The sequence below is a fragment of the Oncorhynchus nerka genome, linkage group LG27 (genome assembly GCF_034236695.1).
Source record: "Oncorhynchus nerka isolate Pitt River linkage group LG27, Oner_Uvic_2.0, whole genome shotgun sequence".
NCBI classification, from domain to species: Eukaryota; Metazoa; Chordata; class Actinopteri; order Salmoniformes; family Salmonidae; genus Oncorhynchus; species Oncorhynchus nerka.
The window spans coordinates 53,028,662-53,056,432 of record NC_088422.1 but is presented as its reverse complement, the minus strand read 5'-3'; the positions used below and the strand labels follow the sequence as shown (position 1 = coordinate 53,056,432).

At 41.9% G+C, this 27,771-nt stretch overlaps 1 protein-coding gene across 3 annotated transcripts in view; it reads right to left on the bottom strand.

Annotated features, from left to right (window-relative positions):
* Positions 1 to 1,155: 1,155 nt before the first annotated feature.
* Positions 1,156 to 27,771, bottom strand: part of adam9a (ADAM metallopeptidase domain 9a) — a 117,463-nt gene continuing 90,847 nt past the window's right edge. For 2 of the 3 annotated variants that reach the window (XM_029638618.2, XM_029638620.2), the window contains exons 9-23: positions 27,512 to 27,681; positions 27,042 to 27,123; positions 18,350 to 18,483; positions 17,924 to 18,095; positions 16,912 to 17,004; positions 12,381 to 12,576; positions 12,068 to 12,173; positions 11,754 to 11,937; positions 11,393 to 11,473; positions 11,192 to 11,297; positions 10,689 to 10,830; positions 8,933 to 9,011; positions 5,163 to 5,192; positions 3,849 to 3,916; positions 1,156 to 3,754 (exon numbers count right to left, since the gene is read on the bottom strand). In XM_029638618.2, coding sequence (XP_029494478.1) covers positions 3,694 to 3,754; positions 3,849 to 3,916; positions 5,163 to 5,192; positions 8,933 to 9,011; positions 10,689 to 10,830; positions 11,192 to 11,297; positions 11,393 to 11,473; positions 11,754 to 11,937; positions 12,068 to 12,173; positions 12,381 to 12,576; positions 16,912 to 17,004; positions 17,924 to 18,095; positions 18,350 to 18,483; positions 27,042 to 27,123; positions 27,512 to 27,681 — 1,704 coding nt within the window. In that variant the 3' untranslated portion in view covers positions 1,156 to 3,693. The remainder of the gene's footprint in view (positions 3,755 to 3,848; positions 3,917 to 5,162; positions 5,193 to 8,932; positions 9,012 to 10,688; positions 10,831 to 11,191; positions 11,298 to 11,392; positions 11,474 to 11,753; positions 11,938 to 12,067; positions 12,174 to 12,380; positions 12,577 to 16,911; positions 17,005 to 17,923; positions 18,096 to 18,349; positions 18,484 to 27,041; positions 27,124 to 27,511; positions 27,682 to 27,771) is intronic. The other variant, XM_029638619.2, reaches the window with a different exon arrangement.

The window sequence follows — 27,771 nt, the reverse complement described above, 5'->3', positions numbered from 1 at the left end:
TTATACACCCGTCAGCAACGGCTGAACTAGCCGAATCCAGTAATTATTAGGGGTGTCCATATACTTATGTATTTAGACCGCTTCACTTTTTCCACATTTTGTTACGCTACAGCCTTGTTCTAAAATGTATCGTCCAACCCCCCCGCCCCCCCCCCATAAATCCACACAAAAATACCCCCATAATGACAAAGCAAAAAACTGGTTTTTAGACATTTTTTTCAAATGTTTATAAAAACATCTGATAAACCATTTACAAAAGTATTCAGACCCTTTCCTTTGTACTTTGAACACCTTTGGCAGCGATTATAGCCTGGAGACTTTTTGTCCTTACGGAAGGTTCTCCCATCTCCACAGAGGAACTCTGGAGCTCTTTCAAAGTTACCATTTGGGTTCTTGGTCACCTCCCTGACCAAGGCCCTTCTTCCCCGATTGTTCAGTTTGGCCGGGCGGCCAGCGTAAGGAAGAGTGTTGGTGGTTCCAAACTTCTTCCATTTAAGAATGATGGAGGCCACTGTGCTCTTGGGGACCTTCAATGCTGCAGACATTTTTTGGTCCTCTTCACCAGATCTGTGTCTCGACACAATCCTGTCTCGAAGCTCTTACGGACAATTTCATCGTCCTCATTGCTTGGTTTTTGCTCTGACAACTGTGGGACCTTATATAGACAGGTGTGCGCCTTTCCAAATCATGTCCAATCAATTGCATTTGACACAGATGGACTCTAATCAAGTTGTAGAAACATTAAGGATGTTCAATGGAAACAGGATGCACCTGAGCTCAATTTCGAGACTCATAGCAAAGGGTCTGAATACTTACGTAAATATCATTTTTTATATATTTTTTGATATATACATACATTTGCTAAAATATCAAAAACCTGTTTTCACTTTGTCATTATGGGGTATTGTGTAGATGGGTGAGAAAAACAGGTAATACATTTTGAATTCAGGCTGTAACAACATCTGGAATAAGGGGCATGAATACTTTCTTTAGGCACAGTATATGGGGAAATCTTGTTTGACGTTATCATGGAATAACCACACACATTCAGCGGTGTGAGAAGGCACAAGGGCCTTCTCAGTCATTAATATCATAGACATGCTTTTAGTACAAAGCTTAAAACACATAATGTTATACATTTAAATGATGGCTGCATTTATGTGAGTATGTGGATTTTTATTTCATATGCATTACAAAAATCACCACCACCAATTAGTCCAATCAAGGCAGTCATGACTTTCTTTGAATCACAAAGTGTCAGACATTTTCACTATTGCCAGCTATCACATCATCATAATCATATACAGAGAACCTGGAAGATTTAGGAAATGCAGTTCTATCAGGCCAATCAAATCATTTTCACATTATGCAAACATAAAACATGAAATGTCAACCACATACGTACATGATCCTCAAACAAACTTTTGTTAAAATTCTACTTCAGCATGTAGCCTACACATGACACATGACATTTGTTCTTGAAGAAGTCAGTCTTTATTGTGGCAAAGGAAGTTGGTTGTTGTATGCACCATTAAAGAGGTGGGAGGATTGCCATATTGCTATAGGATGCCTCAGTAACGTTTATGCAGGCAGTGTCTTTCAAATGTCTGAGACAGGATGCTTCTAAAGCCACTTGACCTGCCTCCTTCCCGTCATTGGAAAATCATCATGTCCGAATATACAGTAAACACATTTCAGAATGTTCACCAGTTTTCAATGCATAGGCCATTGACCTCGATATAGTTTCTCAAAATGCATACATGGCATGATCACATGAAAGGTTACATAGCCCTTAAATATTGACTTATTTTATGTAATATTTTTTTCAAACAAATCAGGGATACAACAAAACCAGTCAAATAAAATGGACACACATTAAAGTGGCAATCAGCAGCTGAAACAATTAAGCGAACAATGGGTATATATCATTAATTCATAAGTCAAAAAATGTGTGTAGCTTGGGTCTAAGGGAATTCCATAGCGACAGCTTGCGAGATAAGTCATGCACTAATGACGGGCTCCCAAGTGGCGCGGCGGTCGAAGTACATTTTGGGGCTCCCGAGTGGGACAGTGGTCTAAGCCACTGCATCTCAGTATGAGAGGTGTCACTACAGACCCTGGTTCGATTCCAGGCTGTATCGCAATCGGCCGTGATTGGGAGTCCCATAGGGCAGCGCACAATTGGCCCAGCATTGTCCGGGTTAGGGTTTGTCCAGGGTAGACCGTCATTGTAAATAAGAATTTGTTCTTAACTGACTTGCCTAGTGATTGGTCACTGTTTGCATCGCAGAAAAGTGAATAAACTATTAAATCCAGTTTTTAGATGCTACCTCCCACCTCCTCAAATCAAAACCAATTCTGGATTCTATATTGTGTTCTCATTTTGCGTGAACACATGTCTGTGTTTCACACCTGTCTGTCAAACTAATCAGCCATGGAATATAGGCACCCTGCGGGAAGTTGAGGAAATTTGCACGCACAAAGCGACAACAAAACATTGGCATCCATATTAGATTTTGATTTGGGGAGGGGGGTTAGCATCTAAAAATGCGATTTGATAGTTTCTTAACTGCTCGGCGATGCAAACGGCAACCTATGAATCAGACCCGTCTACCGATTATGGATGTCATTTCGGACGCCGTCACGCATGCTACTAGCATGTACGTTCATTGGACCATGGATTATCTCACAAGCTGTCGTAACGGAATGCCCTTAGACCCGGCTTATTAATCAAATTATTAATAAAGGTGTCTAAATTTGGGCAATCCATTGGGGGGTAATGGCTAAATTGGAAAATATAAGTATCCTATAAAATGTATTGAATAGAAGAACTGTAACAAAGGGACAGGCTATGAATATCTGTATTGGGTCACCAAATGCAGAAACCATTTATCAGTCAAAAGGTCCAGGTATAATCTAGCTCATCATCCAATATATCCACGATATTGTCTTAATTTCCAAAAGGTGAAAAATGAAGATGGATATCCAGCATGGTTTTTAAGCTAAATTAACAGCAACATAAGATTAAGGTTGTAAGAGCAACATTATTGTACTGTATGGGACACACTTATAAGACAACTAATTCAAACCAGATTTAATACTGCAAAACTTTAAATATCTGAGGGTTATCAAGTGATGAAAGGCTGCATATTACCATTAACAAAGTGAAAATTAAAAAAAAGTTTTATGTTAAACTCATGTGGCCTGAATCTGATAAAAGCATCTGAGTCGTCAAAACTGTCTTCAGGGAATAAAGAACACAAATCATCATACAGTAGGACCAAAGAGAGGGTAAACTGCAGGCAGTATGATCCAAACCAGATACATTTCTGCAGTATCAGTTAAGCCGGCGCATGGATTACATTCCCACCAGCACCATCAAGTTTGTCTAAAATGTGAATTAAAATGTTTTACTTAACCAACACAAACTCCCCACTATGATCATCAAGGGCTTGTGTGTCATCATCTTGACATTCCTATGACAGTTGCTCAAGGTGAAGTGTATGCAATTGGTAGCAGCGGTCTTATGTAGCCAAACATCATCTCTGCTTCTTGCAACAACAACAAAAAAGACACCTTGGAGTGGATCAGAAACTGGTCTGGTTCGTTTTACAACTCTGTATTGCAGGTGTGCCTCTTATGTCAAGTGACTGCATTTCCTGTGTGGATTTTGGCTGACTGCGTTTCCATGGGCTAGACTGGGGGTGGAGGCGCAGGTCTTTGAGGCACAAGTTGTGTTGCAGCAGGTGTTGGTCTAAGAGAAAAATAAACAAACATTTGTCAATTGAGGGCTGACACTTACATCATATAAAAAGGTAGGCCTAGTAAGTAGTAAGTACAATCTTTACTTTGAGTAGGGAGGAGGTGGTCTGACAGCATAAGACGGCACAGAGACGGTCCTGCTCGTCTGCACAACCTGCAATGAACAAATATCACTCTCAGTGGAAGGTAACACAAAAACAACTTCAGCATAACAATTGTGAGCCTATGTATCGGGTGCAGGTAATGGCAGCTGTGGGTGGGTGTGAGGGTTAGGAATCATAACTGAGGAAAGATTGTAATGCAGGGATGAATACATGAGTAAACTCACTAAATAGTAGGATTCCCCAAACTAACATTCAATAAATGCAACATACCCTCAAAACACCTATTATTTGTCTATTTCAAGTTTACTAACATATTTGACTCTTATGTGAACAAAAAACTCCATTCCATCAAGATGAACAGAAAGTCTGCAATTGAAGTGAATAAATGTCTATATCCTGCTTTGAATTTGCCCTGAAAATGTGCAGCTATTTTCCACCACAGACAGAAGAGGTGGTAGAGAGACAAAAGGTGACAGAACAGAAAACCAATAAACACAAAGCAACTTGCTGTGATCTTACCACCAAACCTGGGTCAAATATAAAAGTCAAATACTTCCAAATGAGGTGCGCTTGTTTTGGCTTTGACTGTACACTTTTGGGACTATTCCATTGGTATAAGTGTACCAGGCAAACTAAATAATGTGCAGCTCAAGCACTTTAAATTATTTTTTATATATTTTTAAAGATGTTCTATATTTTATTATACAGAGGAGAGATAGTGGGAAAGATAGATGTAGTGTGTGTCACAAAGGCATTGTGCCAGATTTGAACCCATGCACATGTGCAAACGGGTGTTGGTGGCAGCGGCACTAACAGCTAGATCACTCCAAACATGATAACTGAAAGTATTTTACATTTGTACGTGACCCAGGTCTGGTTACAACATTGATTAGTATGGGAGTAAATGACTAAGGTTAGGATAGAATAGGACAGCATGCGCCCTACAGCAGAAATTCAAAACTCCTCAGTTGAAAAGGCTATACTGAGCCACGTTGCATTACTGCTGTGTTTCTGCCACTCCAGTGGGCTGAGAGAGAATCCTCTATTTAAGTTGGGTACAGTAGATGCCAAAACATTTAGCATGTATAGTTACATAAGCACATTCATCATTTTTAACTTTTCTATAGAAGAAAAGCCCAGAATAACACAAAAAGCCCAGAATATTCAAGTGGTGTTCAAATATGTGTGTTGTGTCTTATTCAGCAGAGCCCCAATGATTGGTAGAAAAGAAGAATAAAAGGGAATACAGAAGCAATGCCCCACAGACCCTCTTAACAGCAAATATGAGTATTTTACCTCCTCTGGTGGTAATAACTGAGCTTGGTGCTTTACATGGGGAAAGAAGAAGGAGCCTCGTCATTACCAAACAAAGAATCCATCAATACAGGTCTGCGTCACAAATGGCACCCCATTTAGTGCATACAATTTGACCAGGGCCCATAGGACTCAACCAAAAGTTGTGTGTGTGTAGGGACCCTGATCAAAAGTAGTGCACTATGGAATAGGAATTAGGGTACTATTTGGGACTCAGATTAGGTCTGACTTTCAAGACAGTGAAATATCACTAAGGCCTGGTCAAACACTCAAGTGACTAAAAACATAAATAGTGGTTCCAGTAAACATGCCTCAACTTAACATAATGTTGCAACAATGGACTCCGTACATGGTAAAAGAGGTCGCTTTCAGCAGGGGTAGGAATCGGTTCAGGGAACAGAATCGAAAAACGGAACAACGTTTTTTTCAAGTAACAGAACCAGAACCGAGGACGAAAGCGATCTATTCTGTTACAGAACAGAACTGTTATTTTAAAAGAATGGGAATCAGGTAATAACGTTCTTTCACGTTCTGCAACAAAGTGCCTATGCAAAGCCCTCACTGTCATTAAGAAACTTATTCCAGTGTCTTCGAAAACTCTAGGCGGCATTATGATGTAATGTAATCACATCAAATATGTCACATGCGCCGAATACAACATGTGTAGGTAGACCTTACCGTGAAATGCTTACTTACAAGCCTTAACCAACAAAGTAGAGTTTTCTTAAAAGTAAGGTAATATGTACATATAGGTAGGGGTAAAGGGACTATGCATAGATACTGTTTAGCAGTCGTATGGCTTGGTGGTAGAAGCCGTTGAGCCTTTTGGACCTAGACTTGGCGCTCCGCTACTGCTTGCCATGAGGTAGCAGAGGACAGTCTGACTTGGGTGGCTGGAGTCTGACAACTTTTAAGGCCTTCCTCAGATCACCTGAAATAGAGGTCCTGGATGGCAGGAAGCTTGGCCCCAGTGATGTACTGGGCCCTACGCACTACCCTCTGTAGCGCCTTGCGGTCGGATGCCGAGCAGTTTCCATACCAAGCGGTGATGCCACCAATGACGATCTTTTCAGTCTCACAACTGTCTTGGTGTGTTTGGACCATGATAGTTTGTTAGTGATGTGGACACTAAGGAACTTGAAGCTCTTGACCCGTTCCACTACAGCCCCGTCGATATAAATGGGGCATGCTCGGCCCTCCTTTTCCTGTGGTTCACAAACAGCTTCGTCTTCCTCACATTGAGGGAGAGGTTGTTGTCCTGGCACCACACTGCCAGGTCTCTGACCTCCTCCCTGTAGGCTGATCGGTGATCAGGCCTACCACTGTTGCTGTTGGCAAACTTGGTTTTGGAGTTGTGTGTGGCCACGCAGTCGTGGGTGAACAGGGAGTACAGGAAGAGACTAAGCACGCACCCGAGGGGCCCCCATGTTGAGGATCAGCGTAGCAGATGTGTTGTTGCCTTCCCTTACCACCTGGGGGCAGCCTGGCAGGAAGTACAGGATCCAGTTGCAGAGGGAGGTGTTTAGTCTCAAGGTCCTTAGCTTAGTGATGAGATTTGAGGGCACTATGGTGTTGAATGCTGAGCTGTAGTCAACGAACAGCATTCTCACTTAGGCGTTCCTTTTGTCCAGATAGGAAAGGGCAGTGTGGTGTGCAATAGAGAATGCATCATCTGCGGACCGGTTGGAGCGGTATGCAAATTCTAGTGGGTCTAGGGTTTCTGGGATGATGGTGTTGATGTGAGCCATGACCAGCCTTTCAAACAATGTTGACCTGTTTAAAGGTCTTACATTGGCTACAGAGAGCATGATCACACAGTCATCCGGAACTGCTGGGGATCTCATGTTTGGTTCAGTGTTGCTTGCCTCGGAGCATAGAAGGCATTTAGCTTGTCTGGTAGGCTCGCATCACTGGGCAGCTCGCGGCTGGGTTTCCCTTTATAATCCGTAATAGTTTGCAAGCCCTGCCACATAAGACAAGCATCAGAGGTGGTATAGTAGGATTCAATCTTCGTCCTGTATTGACGCTTTGCCTGTTTGATGGTTCGTCGTGGGGGCATAGCGGGATTTCTTATCAGCGCCCAGATTAGCGGCAGCTCTTGCCTTTAGCTTGGTGCGGATGTTGCCTGTAATCCATGGCTTCTGGTTGGGATATGTACGTACGGTCACTGTGGGGACGACATCGTCGATGCACTTATTGATGAAGCTGGTGACTGATGTGGTATACTCCTTAATGCCTCCCAATGAATCTCAGAATACATTCCAGTCCGTTCTACCAAAACAGTCCTGTAGTTTAGTGTCCGCATCATCTGACCGCTTCCGTATTGACCGAGTCACTGGTACTTTCTGCTTGAGTTTTTGTTGTAAGCAGGAATCAGGAGGATATAATTATGTTAAGATTTGCCAAATGGAGGGTGAGCGAGAGCTTTGTACGCATCTCCATGTACATATTTTCTCCTCTTGTTGCACGTGACATGCTGATTAGAAACGGATTGAGGTTTTCCTGCATTGAAGTCCTCAGCCACTAGGAGCGCCACTTCTGGGTGAGCATTCTCTTGTTAGCTTATGGCCTTATACAGCTCGTTGAGTACGGTCTTGGTGCCTGCATCAGTTTGTGGTGGTAAATAGCCAGCTATGAAAAATAGATAAACTCTCTTAGTATATAGTGTGGTCTACAGTTTATCATGAGACTTCCTTAATATTAGAGATTGCGAACCAGATGTTATTGACAAATAGACACAGACCACCCCTAGTCTTTCCAGAGGTAGCTGTTCTGTCTTGGCGATGCATGGAAAACCCAGCCAACTGTATATTATCCATGTCCTCACTCAGTCAAGACTTGTTGAAACATAAGATATTACAGTTATTAATGTCCCGTTCGTAGGATAGTCTCAAATGGAGCTCATGCAGTTTACTCTCCAGTGATTGCACGTTCACTGTTGGACAGTAGGTAAAGGCGGATTATCCACTCGCGGACAAATTCTCACCAAGCACCCAGATCTGCAGCCCGTGTATCGGCGTCTCCTCTTCATTTGAATGACGGGGATTTGGGCCTGGTCCAGAAGGAGCAGTAAACCTTTCACCTCTGATTCATTAATGGAACTGAGAGTCATGATCAAGGGCTAGCTCTAGTCCAACATTAGTTAAGCCAACGCTCTGAAGTTCAAAGACATTCAAAGTTCCTTCATAGAAGCCGCTCTCTCCGTAGGTATAATTCCGTGGGTCTAATTCAGACTTGGCATGTCATAACATCAAGATGCCCAGCGCTTCATACACAGAGCGCTCCTCGCCGGCAAAATTTCAGTCGCACCCTATGCAAAACACTTGTCTGTCCAATGCATGTACATAGCTTTCCCGCTCCATAGCAAGCTGATCTATCCATTGGTGAAATAATTTAATGTCGAACTAAGTGAACAAACAAAAAAATATTTAAAAAAGGAACGATATTAACGTACTTTTTTGGTGTTTAAACCGTTTCAAAATGGAACAAAAAAAGAATGGTACTGTTCAGAACAAAATGATTGGGAAATTATTTTGGTTGCAACCTCTGCTTTTCAGACAACCTGGTGCAAAGCCCGTTTAATGTTTCTCAGTCAAAGACAGACAGATGATGAGATACAGGGCGAGAATCTACTAGACTCAACTCTGTCATTTATGGGTTAGAGAATTATTTTTTACATTTTTGTGGTTTTAAAGATTACATCCATGCCACCATGAAACTTTCATGGGGAAAGTTTGGTGACTGAGACTCACTCGGTCTTTGACAATGGTGTTGGGGTTGGCTCTCGGAGGAGGGCCCCGGCTAGTGTTGGGCTGAGGTCTGCTGTCGGCCCTGTGCACAGGAGGTAAAAAACAAACAAGTATTTCCTATTATCAAGTTTTGTGTTAATTTCAGATACAAATCTGTCATTCTCAGTAGCTAGGTTTCCATCCGATTGGCAACAGATTTTCATGCAAATATTCTGGAATCTGCATCAAGAAAATATGAGCATTTTCCCACCAGTGGTATGTTTCCACTAAATAGACTTGTTGCGGATAAAAATCAGTGTGTGCTGAAGAAGTTCACACATATTTTACTTTCACACTCAGGTTTTCTTGTACAGAATAAACATTTAAAGTTCAATGTGTTTCCATCACGTTTTCAACTGTACTGATAGTTTTGTAACAAAATCTATTGCGTTAAATAGCAAATGTGCCTACTCTGGTCTTGGCACCTGCGCTCTAGTCAACAGCTTGCAGATACAGTGCGGATATGCTGTGAGGGTTGGCTAGTCCACATGACAAGATTATTACGGATAAGAGCGAGAATATTTTTATTTGTCAAACGGCAGTAAAGCATCGGTCACCATGTCACCAGTAGAAGACCCTCAATATTTGTAGGAAAGCGGCATTAAGCTCATCACCGTGCCACCATGTCGAACGAACAAATCATCTGTCGGCATTAATAAAATTATACCGAAACTTCCTGTTTCCATCACAGCTGTCGTGTTTATGTTTTTAAACGACATGACTTTACTCGCTTAAATATTGTGGATGGAAACGTGGTTAGTGACATCAAGTCTGACAAGCGGTAGATCTGTTCTATGTGTAATATTTGTATGCTTGGCCTTGCTTCCCCATAACTTTCGTTTTTGTTTCTTTGTAGCATCAACTTCAAAAGCTAAAAATATATGATTTGTTATTGAACACATATTTCACAGTGGTTTAGATGGTACAATGATTCTCTACACTTGCTTGTTGTGTCACGTAAGCTGGAATCAGGCAGAAACTTCAGAATTGTTGAAACCAGTAATCGTCAGAGCTAAATTCTACACATTGCGTCTTTAAAGTAAGGCAAGGGCAATCATGAAATAAATATGGTGTATATGGCAAAAATTCAGAGTATAGAATAGAATAACATTTGGGACGCTGTTAATTAATGGAATTTATATGTTTAAGTGAACGATTAGAATATTCCACCCTGAAACCATATAATTGTATGAAATTGATTAGGATCATAAAATTATTATTAATGATGTGTGTAGTTTTAGTCAGAATTAGAGTAAAACAACATAATTGTACAAAATGTCTCTATAGTATCTTAAACACAGACTGTCTGGGCAAAATTCAGTGCCGACCTTGGCTAGGGGCCACAGAGATTTGGGAGAGGGCAGGGAGTACTTCTCACGGCCTCCCCAATCTTGGGGGAGGACAGGGAGTGCTTCTCACGGTCTCCATAATATATGTCGGCTGGGTAGGGAGACAGTATGTGCGTAGGATACCTTCTGTTTGTGTGTGAAAGTATGTGCGTAAGGAGCCAGTATAAAATGAATGGTTTTGTACAATGAACTGGCGCTCGTGAATATTTTTTTTTGCTATCATAGCTGGGCCTCCGTCTGTTTCAGTCAACCAGTATCTTACAAATCCCTGGGTCGCAGACCGAGTAGTTTAATTGAATTGGGTTATGAAAATTGAGAACATATTTCTCATAACAGACGCAGACTAAGAAAAGTTGATGAAGTGGACTCACTCGTAGCCCTGGGATCTTTTCCTCCTGCAGAAGCGCCTCTGCAGCTCATTCCTCCTGAAGAAGACGAAGAGGCCCAGCGCCATCAGAGGCAGTACCAGAAAGAAGAAAACCAGCAGCCCATCCCTTGTGGCGGTGTCCTTGTCTGTAGGGGGTAGGAACCAACAGTCAGGGGTAGGGACAAGCAGTCCCAGTCAACCTGTCTAACAATACTGTACTTGAATGTATCCTGGGAAATAACATAGACTGACAAGGTCTTGCATCTCAACTGGCTTCAAGTAGCGTCTTATTGTCCTCTGTGAAAAATATATTTTTTAATCTGGACAGGTAAGACTAAATGAGTAAATTTTCATAGGCCATATTGCTTACACCCATTTGGTATCCAAAACACACAGATGTCTCCAGATCATAGCAGGTAGATTAGGAGAAGAAGATTCTTCTTTGGACTATGATTCAGACGCGCCCATGGAGTCTGCTCTGAGAGGGCCTTTGTGCTGGTCACTCACCGTTCCACGTAGGGCCGCTGTCCACGCTGCCGCCGTAACCTTTAGCTTCGCAGTAGGGCGGTGCCCAGCCGTTCTCACAGTGGCAGTTCCTGTTGCTGTTACACACCTAAAAGCGGAAAAGGCAAGTGTATTAGACAAAGCCCAGACACCTGTAGGACACACCCCGGGAGACGATTAATTTAGTAGTAGTGAATGACCTACCCCGTGACTGTGGCATTTCTTCTGGATATCACAGTCGTAGTTGAGCACATCGGCGCTCCGACAGTCGTAATTCAAACAGACCTGTGGAGCGATAACGTGAGAAGTCGCTTAGCTAAACGCTCCTACGAGAATGGAGAACAGCGTACCTAATTCTGCACGCAGACGCAAATAACTGCAACTGGGCTTTGCAACTACTGTATCGCCTGGAAATGGTCTCTAACAAAGATAAGACTATGGAATTGAATGGAATTTATTTGGGTGAAAAAAATTATACAATGTACAATGGCTCCCCAGAGGATAGCTCCTAAAACCAACCCATTTCCAAAGTGGTCCTGCAACTGGTTCGACTGGCACCTCTTACCTTGTTCTCCCCACACTTGGTCCCCTCGTTCACCATGCCAGGGTCTGGAACGTCCGAACCCAGCAGAAAGTCAACACCCCAGCACTTGATTCCGGCGATGGGCGTCTGGATGATGGAGGGCTCTATGCCAAAGACGGTGACTGACTGGACGTTCTCACACTGTAGCTTCCCACACATTGCATTCCTATACAGAGTGACAGACAGGTGCACACACAAGTACACATTTTCCTCATGCCGTCAACATACATTGTTGACAACTGTATTTGCTGCCAATTATACATGGACAAGAATGCAAGTCACAGAATTTGTCTGACCTGCTCTCACACTTCTTGTAGCCATTGTTCTGGTAGCCGCAGTTTCCAAAACGATCCCCCTTGGAGTTGACATCTTTGAAACACACCTCTGGGGCAGCCTTTGCCTCTGTACAACAAGTAGGAAATGGATGAATTTACAGTACATTGTCCATTGATTTATTTGCACTAATTTGTCTATAAATATTGTACTACCAGGAGAAAGAGAGTAGGAACAGCAGGGAGAACAATTGTACCACTAGAGGGCACTCATAAGCAATTGTTCTGGACATTGTGATTTAGAAGGCAGCAGAATGCAGAGCAAAGGGGAACTCACTTGGGCCAAAGATTGCCCGGCATTGTCCATCGTAGTGCTGGCACTTCCCATTGTAGCAGTAGGCCTTATCCACTTTGCAGGGGTGGCCATTCTGCTTGAAGACGTCGCTTGGACACAGTGCAGATGAGCCGTTGCAGTACTCCGAGAGGTCGCACTCATCATTGCTACCTCTACACACTGAGCCCCCTGGCAAATACTAAGAGAGTAAAGGCATCACATGAACAGTGTGAATATTATGAACAGTTCAAACTGTTCAAACTAACTTCAGTACTTTAGCTGGGCTTGACTGAGTTTGCCTGCTGCAATGAAAGTAAATGAAATAGTTGCAAAACTGCAAACCCAGCCTACAGTGCCATCAGAAAGTATTCACACCCCTTGACTTTCCCCACATTTTGTTGTGTTACAGCCTGAATTTTAAATTGATTAAATGTATATTTGTGTCACTGATCTACACATAATACCCCACAATGTCAAAGGGGAAATGTGTTATTAGAAAGGTTTACAAATGAGTAAAAATGAAAAGCTGAAATGTCTTTAGTCAATAAGTATTCAACCCCTTTCTTATGGCAAGCCTAAATAAGTTGAGGAGTAAAAATGTGCATAAGAAGTCACATAATACATTGTATGGACTCACTGTGTGCAATAATAGTGTTTAATTAACATGATTTTTAAATGACTACCCAATCTCTGTACCCCACACATACAACTATCTGTAATGTCCCTGAGTCAAGCAGTGAATTTCAAGCACAGATTCAAGACCAGGGAGGTTTTCTAATGGTTCGCATAGAAGGGCACCCATTGGTAGATGGGTAAAAAAAAAGAAGCCCTTTGCGCATGGTGAAGTTATTAATTACACTTTGTATGGTGTATCAATACACTCAGTCATTACAAAGATACAGGCTTCCTTCCTAACTCAGTTGCTGGAGAGGAAGGAAACCACTCAGGAATTTCACCATGAGGTGAATGGTGACTTAAAAACAGTTACCGAGTTTAATGGCTGTGATAGGAGAACACTGAGGATGAATCAACAACATTGTAGTAACTCCACAACTTTAACCTAAATAACAGTGAAAAGAAGGAAGCCTGTACAGAATACAAGTATTCCAAAACATGCATCCTGTTTGCAATAAGGCACTAAAGTAATACTGAATTATTTTTAGCAAAGAAATGAACTGTTTCTCCTGAATATGAAGCATTATGCTTGGGGCAAATCCAATACAACAAGTCACGGAGTACCAGCCTTCATATTTTCACGCATGGTGTTGGCTGCATCATGTTATGGGTATGTTAGTCATCGGCAAGGACAAGGGAGTTTTTTTAATATACAAATAAACGGAACAGAGCTAAGCACAGGCAAAATCCTACAGGAAAACCTGGTTCAGTCTGCTTTCCAACAGACACTGGGAGACACATTCACCTTTCAGCATGACAATTACTCAAAACACAAGGCCAGATATTCCCCCGGAGTTGCTTACCAAGACAACATTGAATGTTCCCGAGTGGCCTAGTTACAGTTTTGACTTAAATTGGCTTAAAAATCTATGGCAAGATTTGAAAATGGCAATGATCAACACCAACTTGAAAGAGCTTGAAGAATTTTTGAAAGAATAATGGACAACTATTATAAACTCAGCAAAAAAAGAAACGTCCATTTTTCAGGACCCTGTCTTTCAAAGATAATTCGTAAAATCCGTACAAATCCAAATAACTTCACAGATCTTCATTGTAAAGGGTTTAAACACTGTTTCCCATGCTTGTTCAATTAACCATAAACAATGAATGAACATGCACCTGTGGAACGATTGTTAAGACACTAACAGCTTACAGACGGTAGGCAATTAAGGTCACAGTTATGAAAACTTAGGACATTAAAGAGGCCTTTCTACGGACTGTGAAAAACACCAAAAGAAAGATAACCAGGGTCCCTGCTCATCAGCGTGGACATGCCTTTGGCATGCTGCAAGGAGGCATGAGGACTGCAGATGTGGCCAGGGCAATTCATTGCAATGTCCGTACTGTGAGACGCCTAAGAACGCCTTACAGGGAGACAGGACGGATAGCTGATCATCCTCGCAGTGGCAGACCATGTGTAACAACACCTGCACAGGATCGGTACATCCAAACATCACACCTGCGGGACAGGTACAGGATGGCAACAGCAACTGCCCGAGTTACACCAGGAACGCACAATCCCCTCCATCAGTGCTCAGACTGCCCGCAATAGGCTGAGAGAGGCTGGACTGAGGGCTTGTAGGCCTGTTGTAAGGCAGGTCCTCAACAGAAGTCATCGGCAACAACGTAGCCTATGGGCACAAACCCACCGTCGCTGGACCAGACAGGACTGGCAAAAAGTGCTCTTCACTGACGAGTCGCGGTTTTGTCTCACCAGGTGTGATGGTCGAAGGAATGAGCGTTACACAGAGGCCTGTACTCTGGAGCAGGATCGATTTGGAGGCGGAGGGTCCGTCATGGTCTGGGGCGGTGTCTCACAGCATCTTTGTCATTGCAGGCAATCTCAACGCTGTGCGTTACATGGAAGACAGCCTCCTCCCTCATGTGGTACTCATTCTGACATAACCCTCCAGCATGACAATGCCACCAGCCATACTGCTCGTTCTGTGCGTGATTTCCTGCAAGACAGGAACGTCAGTGTTCTGCCATGGCCAGCGAAGAGCCCGGATCTCAATCCCATTTAGCACGTCTGAGACCTGTTGGATCGGAGGGTGAGGGCTATGGCCATTCCCCCCCAGATACTGACTGTTACTTTTGATTTTGACCCCCCCTCTTTGTTCAGGGACACATTATTCCATTTCTGCTCGTCACATGTCTGTGGAACTTGTTCAGTTTATGCCTCAGTTGCTGAATCTTATGTTCATACAAATATGTTAAGTTTGCTGAAAATAAACGCAGTTGACAGTGAGAGGACATTTCTTTTTTTGTTTAGTTTACAATCCAGGTGTGCAAAGCTCTTAGAGACTTACCCAGAAAGACTCACAGCTGTAATCATCAAAGGTGATTCTAATATGTATTGACTCAGGGGGTTGAATACTTACCTAATCTAGGTACTGGTGCATTCATGAAGTAGTCAGACCCCTCCCCCCTTTCCACATTTTGTTACTAATAGCACTATTCAAAAAAATAAATACATCTACATTAAATCTACACACAATACCCCATAATTACAAAGCCATATTTACGTAAGTACTCAGACCCTTTGCTATAAAATATGAAATTGAGCTCAGGTACATTCTGTTTCCATTGATCATCCTTGAGATGTTTCTACAACTTGATTGGAGTCTACCTGTGGTAAATTCAATTGATTGGACATGATTTGGAAAGGCACACACTTGTCTATATAAGGTCCCACAGTTGACAGTGCATGTCGGAGCAAAAACCTAGCCATAATGTCGAAGGAACTGTCCGTAGACAGGATTGTGTCGAGGCGGAGATCTGGGGAAGGGTACCAAAAAATGTCTGTAGCATTGAAGGCCAAGAAAACAGTAGCCTCAAACATTCTTAAATGGAAGAAGTTTGGAAGAGCCTAGACTCTTCCTAGAGCTGGTTGCCCGCCCAAACTGAGTAATCGGGGGAGAAGGGCCTTGGTCAGAAAGGTGAACAAGAACCCAATGGTCACTGACAGAGCTCCATAATTCCTCTGTGGAGATGGGAGAACCTTCAAGAAGGATAACCATCTCTGCAGCACTCCACCAATCAGACATATATTTAATTAAGTCCTGAGCGCTCTGGAGCAGGTTCTCAGACTGGGGGGAAGGTTCACCTTCCATCAGGCCAATGATCCTAAGCACACAGCCAAAACAACGTAGGAGTGGCTTCGGGACAAGTCTCTGAATTTCCTTGAGTGGCCCAGCCAGAGCCCGGACTTGAACCCGATCGAACATCTCTGGAGAGACCTGAAAATAGCTGCCTAAGGTGCTTCAACAAAGTACTACTGGCTCTGAATACTTATGTAAATGTGATATTTCTTTTATACACACATATTATATATATATAAAAAATGTTTTTGCTCCATCATTATGGGGTATTGTGTGTAGATTGATGAGGGAAAAATAAATGTAACCAATTACAGAAAAGCTTTAATGTAACAAAATGTGGAAAAGGTCAAGGGGTCTGAATACTTTCAGAATAAACTGTATATTAGTGTTTTATTTTCCATAATTAAAAAGTTTGACATTTTCTTCCACTTTGACAGAGTATTTTGTGTAGATCGTAGACAGAAAATTATAATTAAATCAATTTTAATCGCACTTTGTAACAACAAAAGGTTGAAAAGTCGAGAGGCATGAATACTTTTTGAAGGCACTGTATCTAGCAAATTAGGTAGACGAAAGCAAACGCTAAAAGTATTTGAAAAAAGCTTAATCGTATTTAATTATCGAAGTATCTGGTGAATATTGCTGCTGTTCAAATTCCTGTCCCTAAGTTGTAGTTCATGTAAAAAAAAATCTGATGGTTGACTTGGCTTTTAATACCAAATAACATAGACAGCAGTGCTACACTAAATGGAAGTTACCTGACAATTTTTACAGCACTCTCCATAAGCACACTGTGCTCCACCCTTGAGCTTGCAGGTCTTGGCTTCACAGCACGGGTCCTTCTCACATTCCTGTAGGGGGAGAAACAAACACCATGAACAATCAGTGAGCAGGAGGCCACCATCACAGACTATTACGGCATTCTTCAAAAATACTGCTGTAGTCCGAAACGGCACCCTACTCCCTATATCAGGGATCGTCAACTGGCGACAGTAGTTCTGAATGGGGTTAAGGAGAAAAAGAGCAAAATGTGGCCTTAATTAGCTGGCTTGCTTAGCTAGCTAGCTTCTCTAGGCTACTCCAGTCAATTCAGGCACTGTTATATGGGATGGTAAATAACATTGTGGCTGCTACAAGTTAGCTAGTCTTGGCTGTAGCCGATTATCATCTCACTCTCTATGTCTCACTCTCTATATGTTTTTTAAAGTAGTCAAATGTCCCATATTCCTAGCACGCCTTGTGACTTTACAAACTTGTTGAATACATTATGCAGTATGTTTTGTTTGTGTTTTAGATGATGTTGTGACCAGTAGAAATTAAATGGTAAATAATGTATTGTGTCATTTTTATTTTGCATAAGAATATATTTCTGAAAACTTCTATATTAATGTGGATGCTACCATGATTACAGATAATCATGAATGAATCTTGAATAATGATGAGTGAAAAAGTTTGAGGTCATACCACCAAGATATGCGAATCTCTAACCATTACCAATAACAGGGGAGGTTAGGATTTTTGGAGAGTATGATATTAATCCCTCTAACTTTCTCACTCATCATTCATGATTATCTGTAATCATGGTAGCACTTTAGAGCCCCGTCTATGGGCCTATCATCATATCAGGGTTGGAGTATATTCAATTTTAATTTAGTCAATTCAGGAAGTAAATGGAAGTTACAATTCCTCTTTTTCAGTTTACTTCCTGAATTGACTTACCTGAAATGAAAATGATACCAACGTTGCACCATATCACTTTGTAACGGTCACCTTGTCTGAGCCACAGTCACACTCCTCTCCCATGTCCACCAGTTTGTTGCCACAGTAGGGGGCGCTGTAGCCCTCTTCCGGACGCGGGATGTTAAGCAGGCAGCTTCCCCCCGTGTTCAGGATCATCTTCTCAAAGTCGTCGGCGCTGCAGCTGCTGAAGTTCCGCGAGCCACTGAGAGGGAGTAAGAGACAGAAGAAGCTGGGTTAGTACCAGGATATGTGATGGTGTAGAGTGAAGTTTCCCTGAGACGACACTGATGCATTTTCCCCACTAATGGTTAAAGCTAGGATTGGGGCTGGGGAAGCTGATCCCAGATATGTTCTTTGGGGAAACTTTGCACCACAGCAATATTTGACCCTCCTTATGTAAGGACAGATCAGATGGGAAAAGTGGTGAAATTAGTCTGAGGGTCGAGGAAAACTCACGTGGCGCCCGAGTTCATAATACAACTGGTGACCCCGCAGTGGCAGTTACGCTCGTTGTCGTGGTTCATGCCCAGGTTGTGGCCCAGCTCGTGGGCCACGATGGACGCAAAGGACGGGATGTTGTTGTTGGTGAACTGAAGGCAGAGAAAGACAAAGAACACTCATTAGAAATCAAATGAGGGCTATAGGCTAAACAGCGTGGACACACAATTGATACATCCCAAATGGCACCCTATTCCCTATATAGTGCACTAAATTTGACCAGGCTCTGGTCAAAAGTAGTGCACTACATAGGGAAAAGGGTGCCATTTGCGACACACACCCTGCCCATCTTTACTCTAATCGCGTGTAAGACCAGTTCAACTTGACTTGGGTGTTTAAGGGCTGTCCACACCAAGGATGATAACTATAACAATAATGAGTGAACAAGAGTGTTCACACTACAGGGGTAACTACAAAAGCAGTTGAGAACGATAACGAGAGCCAATGTTTGGATCACTTTCAGAGAGATTCTTTCCCTGACCCTCCGACGATAAAACATTGACAACCAATCAAAAACGCATTCTATTGAAGTGTTCTTGGTTGTAGGTGCGCGAGGATGCTCGAAGAGGAGAGAGTGGAGTCAATAGTGGAGCTTTGATTCTTGCACGTTGACAGGTTAATATTTTTAGCACTAATAAGCTTCTTAATTTGGCTACACAACTATAGCCTCTATCTTCCAGCGGTTACAGTGCGCAATAGACTAACGTAACCTCACCCCATTCCGTACAAATGTGCGTAACCCCGACATTCAAACGAGGCTGCATTGAAAACTAAATGGGACTGTAGTGACTGTGTTGGCATCAAAATCCGGGGTGTGAACTACGTTTCGATTCAGCGTTGATTGACATGGTAATGGACTAACAGTATTGGAGAAAAGATGAGAAAACTGACCCCTCTGATGCTGTACGTTACATTGTGACGTGTCACTACGTAACGTACAGCTCGCATTTGCAACTCATTTTGTGCCGTACAGCCTCTTTCCCCCAGGTGTAGCCGTTCTCTCGCAGATTAAAATCATGCTTTAACCATATACACTTGTAAGAAAACTTCGTTATTCATGATTTTTGTGTAAATTAATATAATTATTGCTAATATTAAACTAATATTTCATGACAAGGGGGCCAATTGCATTTTTTTCACACAACATATTTCCCCCTTTCAAGATCACTTCGTAGCCTTCGCTCCCCACCCGACATTTTTAGCTCATTGCCTTCTTGAATTATGCAGAGATGGGCATCATGAAGGTCTCGTCATTCATTTTGTTGGAAAGGTGAGAAATTGTGCTTTACAATGGCATTGATATTACAGTTGATCTGGAAGTATTACGTTTTTGGGGGCGCAAAAATAAGGTCAATTGTACGGACCAAGGCAATGTGCAAAAGTGAGTGAGTTTACGTTATAAGCTACGGACGCAAGCCTCTTTAGTATGTGCACGTTATTCGAATATACAAACTGATGTGTGAGTATGAATTTCTGTGGCCCAAAAATAGGCCTATTTTAACATTGAAAATGTTTTTCTCCATTAAATTGAAATATCCATATGACATTGTTACTTACAAGGATATACCATGACATTTATAATGATTAATTTAATAAAACAACTTTTAAAATGTAGTTTTTAAAGACATGCGCCCCATAAAAAAGCCTGGTAGCCGTCCGGTAGCCTTCAAGTGTGTAGCTTGTTGTTTATCTTGGCCAATCAAAGCAGCAAAGAGTCTCAATGTGTAACAAGTGTAGTGAGAGTTCACTAATGCAATGCCAGACGGAATAAAATTACAGAGTTAAAAGTTAGCGAAATGAGAAAGAGTAGACTACAACGAGCAAACCTTCAGGTAGGCTGTTGTTTTATTTGAATGGGGTTAAGGTCTCCATTGGCTACTCCAGTTAATACAGGCACTGTTATATGGGATGATAAATGACATTGTCTGCTACAAGTTAGCGGGTCTTGGCTGTAGCGTCTCACTCTCTGCCTCTGTCTGCTCGCTCCCATCTCACCGGGCACCTTTGCAGCAATAGTGCACCAGGTTTTTCCTCACGTAGCAATGCTCAGGTTAAAAACATCAATTGAAAAAAAAAAAACATGTATTTTGAAGATCCGGATATCCAACAAAAAAATCATGATACTATTCGAATTGTGAAATTATTTCAAATCCTCATCCCTACTCCGTTCTCGTGAAATTCCAGGAAAAGCTATAGGCTACAAAAGCCTTAGGACGTTTATTTCATGTATTTTTTATTCTAGTCCTAATAGCCTTCACATGGAGAGAAGCAGGCTTGCTGCTGTTAATTGCTGAATGTAGGCCAAATGAACTGTCGGGGATCACTTTTGGCAAGGGCTAACATTTTTGCAATGGAAATGGTTGCACAGACAGAGATGAGCAGAGTGAAAAAGATCCAAACAAATTGACAACCAGCAGAAAAATAGAAATCACTTGCAAACCACTTGAGCAACGAGGAAAGTAATAACGTAAAAAAAGGTAGAGACTTTCCTATAGTGTGGATGCTTGCCAACGTTTTATAGTTAAATTATACCTATCATCCTTAGTGTGGATGCTCGCCAACGTTTTATAGTTAAATTATACCTATCATCCTTAGTGTGGATGCTCGCCAACGTTTTATAGTTAAATTATACCTATCATCCTTAGTGTGGATGCTCGCCAACATTTTATAGTTAAATTATACCTATCATCCTTAGTGTGGATGCTCGCCAACGTTTTATAGTTAAATTATACCTATCATCCTTAGTGTGGATGCTCGCCAACGTTTTATAGTTAAATTATACCTATCATCCTTAGTGTGGATGCTCGCCAACATTTTATAGTTAAATTATACCTATCATCCTTAGTGTGGATGCTCGCCAACATTTTATAGTTTAATTATACCTATCATCCTTAGTGTGGATGCTCGCCAACGTTTTATAGTTAAATTATACCTATCATCCTTAGTGTGGATGCTCGCCAACGTTTTATTGTTAAATTATACCCATCATTATAGTTATCATAATTAGTGTGGATGCTCATCAACGTTTTATAGTTAAATTATACCTATCATCCTTAGTGTGGATGCTCGCCAACATTTTATAGTTAAATTATACCTATCATCCTTAGTGTGGATGCTCGCCAACATTTTATAGTTAAATTATACCTATCATCCTTAGTGTGGATGCTCGCCAACATTTTATAGTTAAATTATACCTATCAACATTTTATTTTATAGTTAAATTATACCTATCATCCTTAGTGTGGATGCTCGCCAACGTTTTATTGTTAAATTATACCCATCATTATAGTTATCATAATTAGTGTGGATGCTCATCAACGTTTTATAGTTAAATTATACCTAATCATTATAGTTATCATCCTTAGTGTGGATGCTCGCCAACGTTTTATAGTTAAATTATACCTATCATTATAGTTATCATCCTTAGTGTGGATGCCTGCAAAAAATAAAGGCATCAGTTTCTATATGATGAAAGGCTGTTTAGTATCTATCGAACAAGAAGCAACTACGCAGAGACATGCACGGAGTGTGAGGTGAGGATATTAAAGGAATACTACACTCAAAAACTATATCTGTTAGTATTTTGGTCATTAGTCCACTGTTAATGCAATCCCCCAAAATGTTGCATGTCAGCAGTTAAGATGGAGCACTTTCAGTACAGAGAAATAACAGGTATGATGATGTGTTTTACATGACATGATGCATTTGGGAGAGTAATCAGTGGAGTCCCAAGGGAGCAACTGTTAATTGGAAACACAACGACAAGGTTCCAGTTTAACAAACATTACTATACCATATGAACACACTACAAGGTGTGCACTCCAGGCTAGGTCCATCAACAGCAAGACTTCCCGCGCAGGCGCACACTTGACAGAGTGATGGCACCATAATAACAGAAATATAGGGATACTTAAAACATGAACTAAACAATCTCCCACTTTTCTTTAAAGACAAATAAAACAACATAATTAAATGTCCAAGATTATTCAAGTTCCCCATTACAAATGGGTTGTGTGACAAAGTTTTTATTTGTTTTACTCAAGCTTCCACTTTCCATTACTGAGAGCTTGTAGTAGCATAAGACTGGATGCTCCTTTTTTAGTCAGACAGTGGTCGACCATAGCATCCGCTGGATTCTCTGTGCTTGAATAAGTTCCTTGATGCTGCTAATCTCAAGATTAAGTATTTTCTCTGTGACAGACTTGGTTAACTTCACAGCATCAAATAATGAGTAGTTGTCAGTGACACAAACTACAGGTAGAATGTGCCGTTTTGTCTCATCAGTGGTAAGCTCTGAGAAGAGAGCTGCAAGAAAGATAACATTGTCAATTCCATCCGCAAGAGCAAGAGTTTCTCCAGCATGTGTGCTTCGGACAACCCTTCTTATCCTTATCCTGCTGTCAGGAAACAGCAGAGGGAACACCCCCCTATCCACATCGATGGAACAGTAGTGGAGAGGGTAGTAAGTTTTAAGTTCCTCGGCGTACACATCACAGACAAACTGAATTGGTCCACCCACACAGACAGCATCGTGAAGAAGGCGCAGCAACCCTAACCCAACCTCAGGAGGCTGAAGAAATTCGGCTTGTCACCTAAAGCACTCACAAACTTCTACAGATGCACAATCGAGAGCATCCTGTCGGGCTGTATCACCGCCTGGTACGGCAACTGCTCCGCCCACAACCGTAAGGCTCTCCAGAGGGTAGTGAGGTCTGCACAACGCATCACCGGAGGCAAACTACCTGCCCTCCAGGACACCTACACCACCCGATGTCACAGGAAGGCCATAAAGATCATCAAGGACAACAACCACCCGAGCCACTGCCTGTTCACCCCGCTATCATCCAGAAGGCGAGGTCAGTACAGGTGCATCAAAGCTGGGACCGAGAGACTGAAAAACAGCTTATATCTCAAGGCCATCAGACTGTTAAACAGCCACCACTAACATTGAGTGGCTGCTGCCAACACACTGACTCAACTCCAGCCACTTTAATAATGGGAATTGATGGGAAATTATGTAAAATATATCACTAGCCACTTTAAACAATGCTACCTAATATAATGTTACATACCCTACATTATTCATCTCATATGCATACATATATACTGTACTCTATATCATCTACTGCATCCTTATGTAATACATGTATCACTAGCCACTTTAACTATGCCACTTTGTTTACATACTCATCTCATATGTATATACTTCACTCAATACCATCTACTGTATCTTGCCTATGCCGCTCTGTACCATCACTCATTCATATATCTTTATGTACATATTCTTTATCCCCTTACACTTGTGTCTATAAGGTAGTAGTTTTGGAATTGTTAGCTAGATTACTTGTTGGTTATTACTGCATTGTCGGAACTAGAAGCACAAGCATTTCACTACACTCGCATTAACATCTGCTAACCATGTGTATGTGACAAATAAAATGTGATTTGATTTGACTGCCAAAAGGTGAGAATCTTCCTCCTTCACCCATTAACACGATTAGATGTCCACCTTGTGTGCCTCCATCTGTAAGGTTCCCTAGGGAAGCATCAATGAAGACAACTAGTTTCAAATAGTCACCTTTTCCAACAAGCTGAAACTTTAAAGTCACTTGTTGTAATTTCAGTTTACGAACAACTTTGTTTGTCTCATGAATGGTTTGTACAGTGGCGTGTTTTGTGTTAGATGCCAAGTTGCAACCATCAAATATCAGGTCTACTCTGTCTAGCAACCTATAGGACAATTTCTATCTTTGACCTCAATTGATCAGCTTCAATTCTACAGAGAGGGGAATTCCTTTGTACGGCTCTTGAAGAATCTGTGGATGGGTTGAAGATTCTTGATATAGCTCTCCTGTTGCATCAGTATTGCTCCATTAACTGTAATAAACTCTATGCCAACACAACAAAAGTTATCATGCTCCTCACGGCCGACCTGGAAAACAGCTTTGAGGTGTGGAGTCACAGTTGTAGCAAAGGTCTGTGAGCCACCCCTGATAAAGTCATCAACATGACAGGCAAGTACTCCAGTCACATTGCAGTCTTGATCAAGCCAATAGAAGACAGCAGGATCCACTTGTGACATTTTTCCACCTCTATTCAGCATTGTTGCCTTGACTTTGTTGTACCAGTAGAGTGATGCATCTGCCAGGCCATACACACACTTGTTTAGTTTCCACAGTGTTCCTTCGCTCTTAGCTTCAGGCGGAGGTCGGATGTGAATGTCCCTTGACAGCTCTGTTCCCTGCAAAAATGCAGATTTGATGTCTATGGGAATTAAGTTTACATTTTTTCTGGCAGATCACTGTCATCAGCAATCGGAGTGACTCTGAGGCGCATGTTGGTGACTCTTTTGGGAGTTCTTTAGCAGCCAGCTCCTCAAAACCTCTAGCCACTAGACGTGCTTTAGGCACTATTACAGTTAAGGATTCTTTAAGAGTACACATCCACCTTGTTGAGACACATTTTTGGCCAATGTCTTTGACTTCCTCAAACACTCCAATTTTTCCTCCAATTACTGAGCTCATCTAGCTTTGCTGAGTCAAATGACACGTCCTTTGTTTCAAGAACATCATCATTTGAATGTCATTCTGTTTTTCTCTATTTTAAATTGGTTCAATTCTGAGATTATCTACAAGTGACAGGTCAGCTGACCCTGTTGTACCAGAAAGTGTAGCTGGCTCAGAGTACTGCATGTTGTACCAGTTCTGGTGTTTTCCTTTTGCTTTTCCTGCTCGTCCAATGGCGGTTGCTGTATGTGGAATACCACTTTCTCTGTCCATGTATTTAACAGTTTGTCCAGTTTTCAGATTGGAACAACCATGTCTTAACACGTGGCTGTTGTTGAATGTTTTCCTCATTTGAAAGCTCAACAATATTATCTGTGGCATGGTTGAAGGGCTCTGATCCATTTCCTGTGGCAGTTACAGTGTCCATATCATTGGACGCGACATCTGGTAGGTTTGTGTCTGTTACTGTGTCCTTTTTGTAATTTTCATTAGGAGACTGATTCTCAGCAACAGCCCCTCTATCTTGTTGATCGTTTACTTTCCGCAATCTTGAGTGATGCACCCTGACAATGGTGCGTCCGTGCCTCACAAATATACCCACACCATCTTGGCCAATGACTACTCCCGGTCCTTTCCACTTGACAGTCAACTCGTTTGTAGTACACTTGGTTTCCAGTTTCATACTTCTCATATTTACATGGATTCTGTGTGATGTCTTTGTCTAAAATGTTTACACAATTGTGGCCTGAGGTAGTAAGTTCAAAAGTCACTGGTTGTTTAAACATCATTGCCTTGTCATTTTTTATGTCTAGTACAGCCAATCCGTTCTTGAGGGAAGCTTTGCATAATAGTAAGGGGATATCTGTAGGGACCACCTCTGTTTCAATGTGACACTTAGTCTGAACAATTTTTGCTGGTATCTTAGCTCTCTTGGTAGAATGGACAATTCCCCCATCTCCAAATTTGAAAGCTCTGTTGCTTGGTGTGTCAATCATATTGTGTACTTCTTTCATATTTAGTTCACCGACATAGCTATCAAGCCATTTTGCACCACACACTGTCCGTGTACATGCAGTATCAATCACAGCAGATTCTAAACATTCAACTATAAAAATCTCAGTATCAGAAGCAGATTCTTTTGAAAACAGTGTAATGTTACACTGCTCTATCTCTTGTGTTTACACTGCTCTTCCTCTGTTAGTTTAACTTGTTCATTTTTATGAGGACAGTCTTCAACCCAATGATAAGTGCTTTGACAAATAGCACATTTTGATCTTCCATATTTGTCCAGCGGATTTGTGCCGGGCAATGGCGCCCTCTTCTGGTTGTCTTGAGAATGTGACTTGTTGGCGCCTTTTCTCTGCTGCTCAGTGTAATATGCTGCGTCACTCACTTGCATTCCATCTGTTATTGGCGGGACAGACGTCTTCACCAAAAACAATTTTTAGTGCCGACTTCATTGATGCAAAAGTCAGCACAGTACAAAGTCAAAGCCAACTGTTTCTCCCTACCATATAGACAGGCAGTATCTAGCAACTTGAAAGCTAACACCGCATCCGGGAGAACCATGTCGTACTTGCGCATCCTATTGTACCTCTGTTCGAAATCAATGATGTAGTCCGTCATTGCAACCAAAATATCTCTCGTAACACTGTCAAAGTTTGAATATGCCTCGTAGGCACGGTCTTTCTCTTCTTTAAGAAATACAGAATCCAGTGCTCTGATCAATGTTCCTATACCATCCTCCTTGTTCAAATCCTCAACGGATATTTCCAGTGCTGTATCTCTCGCTACTGATAATACCACCACAAGTGCTTGCTATTTCGCGTCCAGATTAGTAACCCGTGTCCAGATTCCAAGTAAATTTTTAAAACTTTCGTACGACCTCTCGTCGAAGCGAGGTGGCACATTGTAGTTATTAGCCATCCTCTGCTACCAATGTTAACTCGAAATGACACAACGACAAGGTTCCAGTTTAACAAAGTTTGCTATACTATATGAACACACTACAAGGTAGCCATCGCACTCCAGGCTAGGTCCATCAACAGCAAGACTTCCCGCGCAGGCGCACACTTGACAGAGTGATGGCACCATAATAACAGAAATATAGGGATACTTAAAACATGAACTTAACAGCAACTTACTGCGTTGATCCCTCCCCCGTGACTCCGCGAGCAGACAGTGCTGACAAAGGCCATCCCAGCAGTGCCCCCAAAGCTCTTCTTCCTGGAGAGACAAAAAATACAGAGAGACTATGTAGCGAGAGACATAATAAACCCAGTGAAAAATTACTATTTTGTCTCTCCTGGGCCCATGTTCATCAAGTGTCTCAGAGTAAGACCGCTGTTCTAGGATCAGGTTCCCCTGCCCATGTAATCTCACTTATTATGATCGTAAAGGCAAGACTGGTCCTAGATCAGCACTCTGACTCAGAGAAGCTGAATATGAACCCTGTATTCTATGAGGTTAAAGGATAATTACACTCAAAAATGATTAATACCATTTTTTTTTTTTTTTGTGATGTCAGTAGTTAAGTTGAAGCACTTTCAGTAGAGAGCAAAAACTATGATGATGTATAATGCCTCATATGATGCAAAACTGTACAGGGACTCACAGAATGAGCTGGGCGCTGTCGTGGCGTTGCCGTGGCACCAGCTCCTTCTCCCTCCACTGGACAAAGCGGCTGAGCACCTCCCCGGCGCTGCCCTCAATGCTGATGGGGTTCCCGCTGGTCCAGATGTCCAGGCCCACCAACACCACACGGATGTTTAGCTCCATGTACATCTGCATGTTACAGAGAAATGGGAAGAGTGTCACAAATTGAGGCAGCTCTATAGACACATCTAGGGTGTCATTTTCGTGCAAAAAATACTG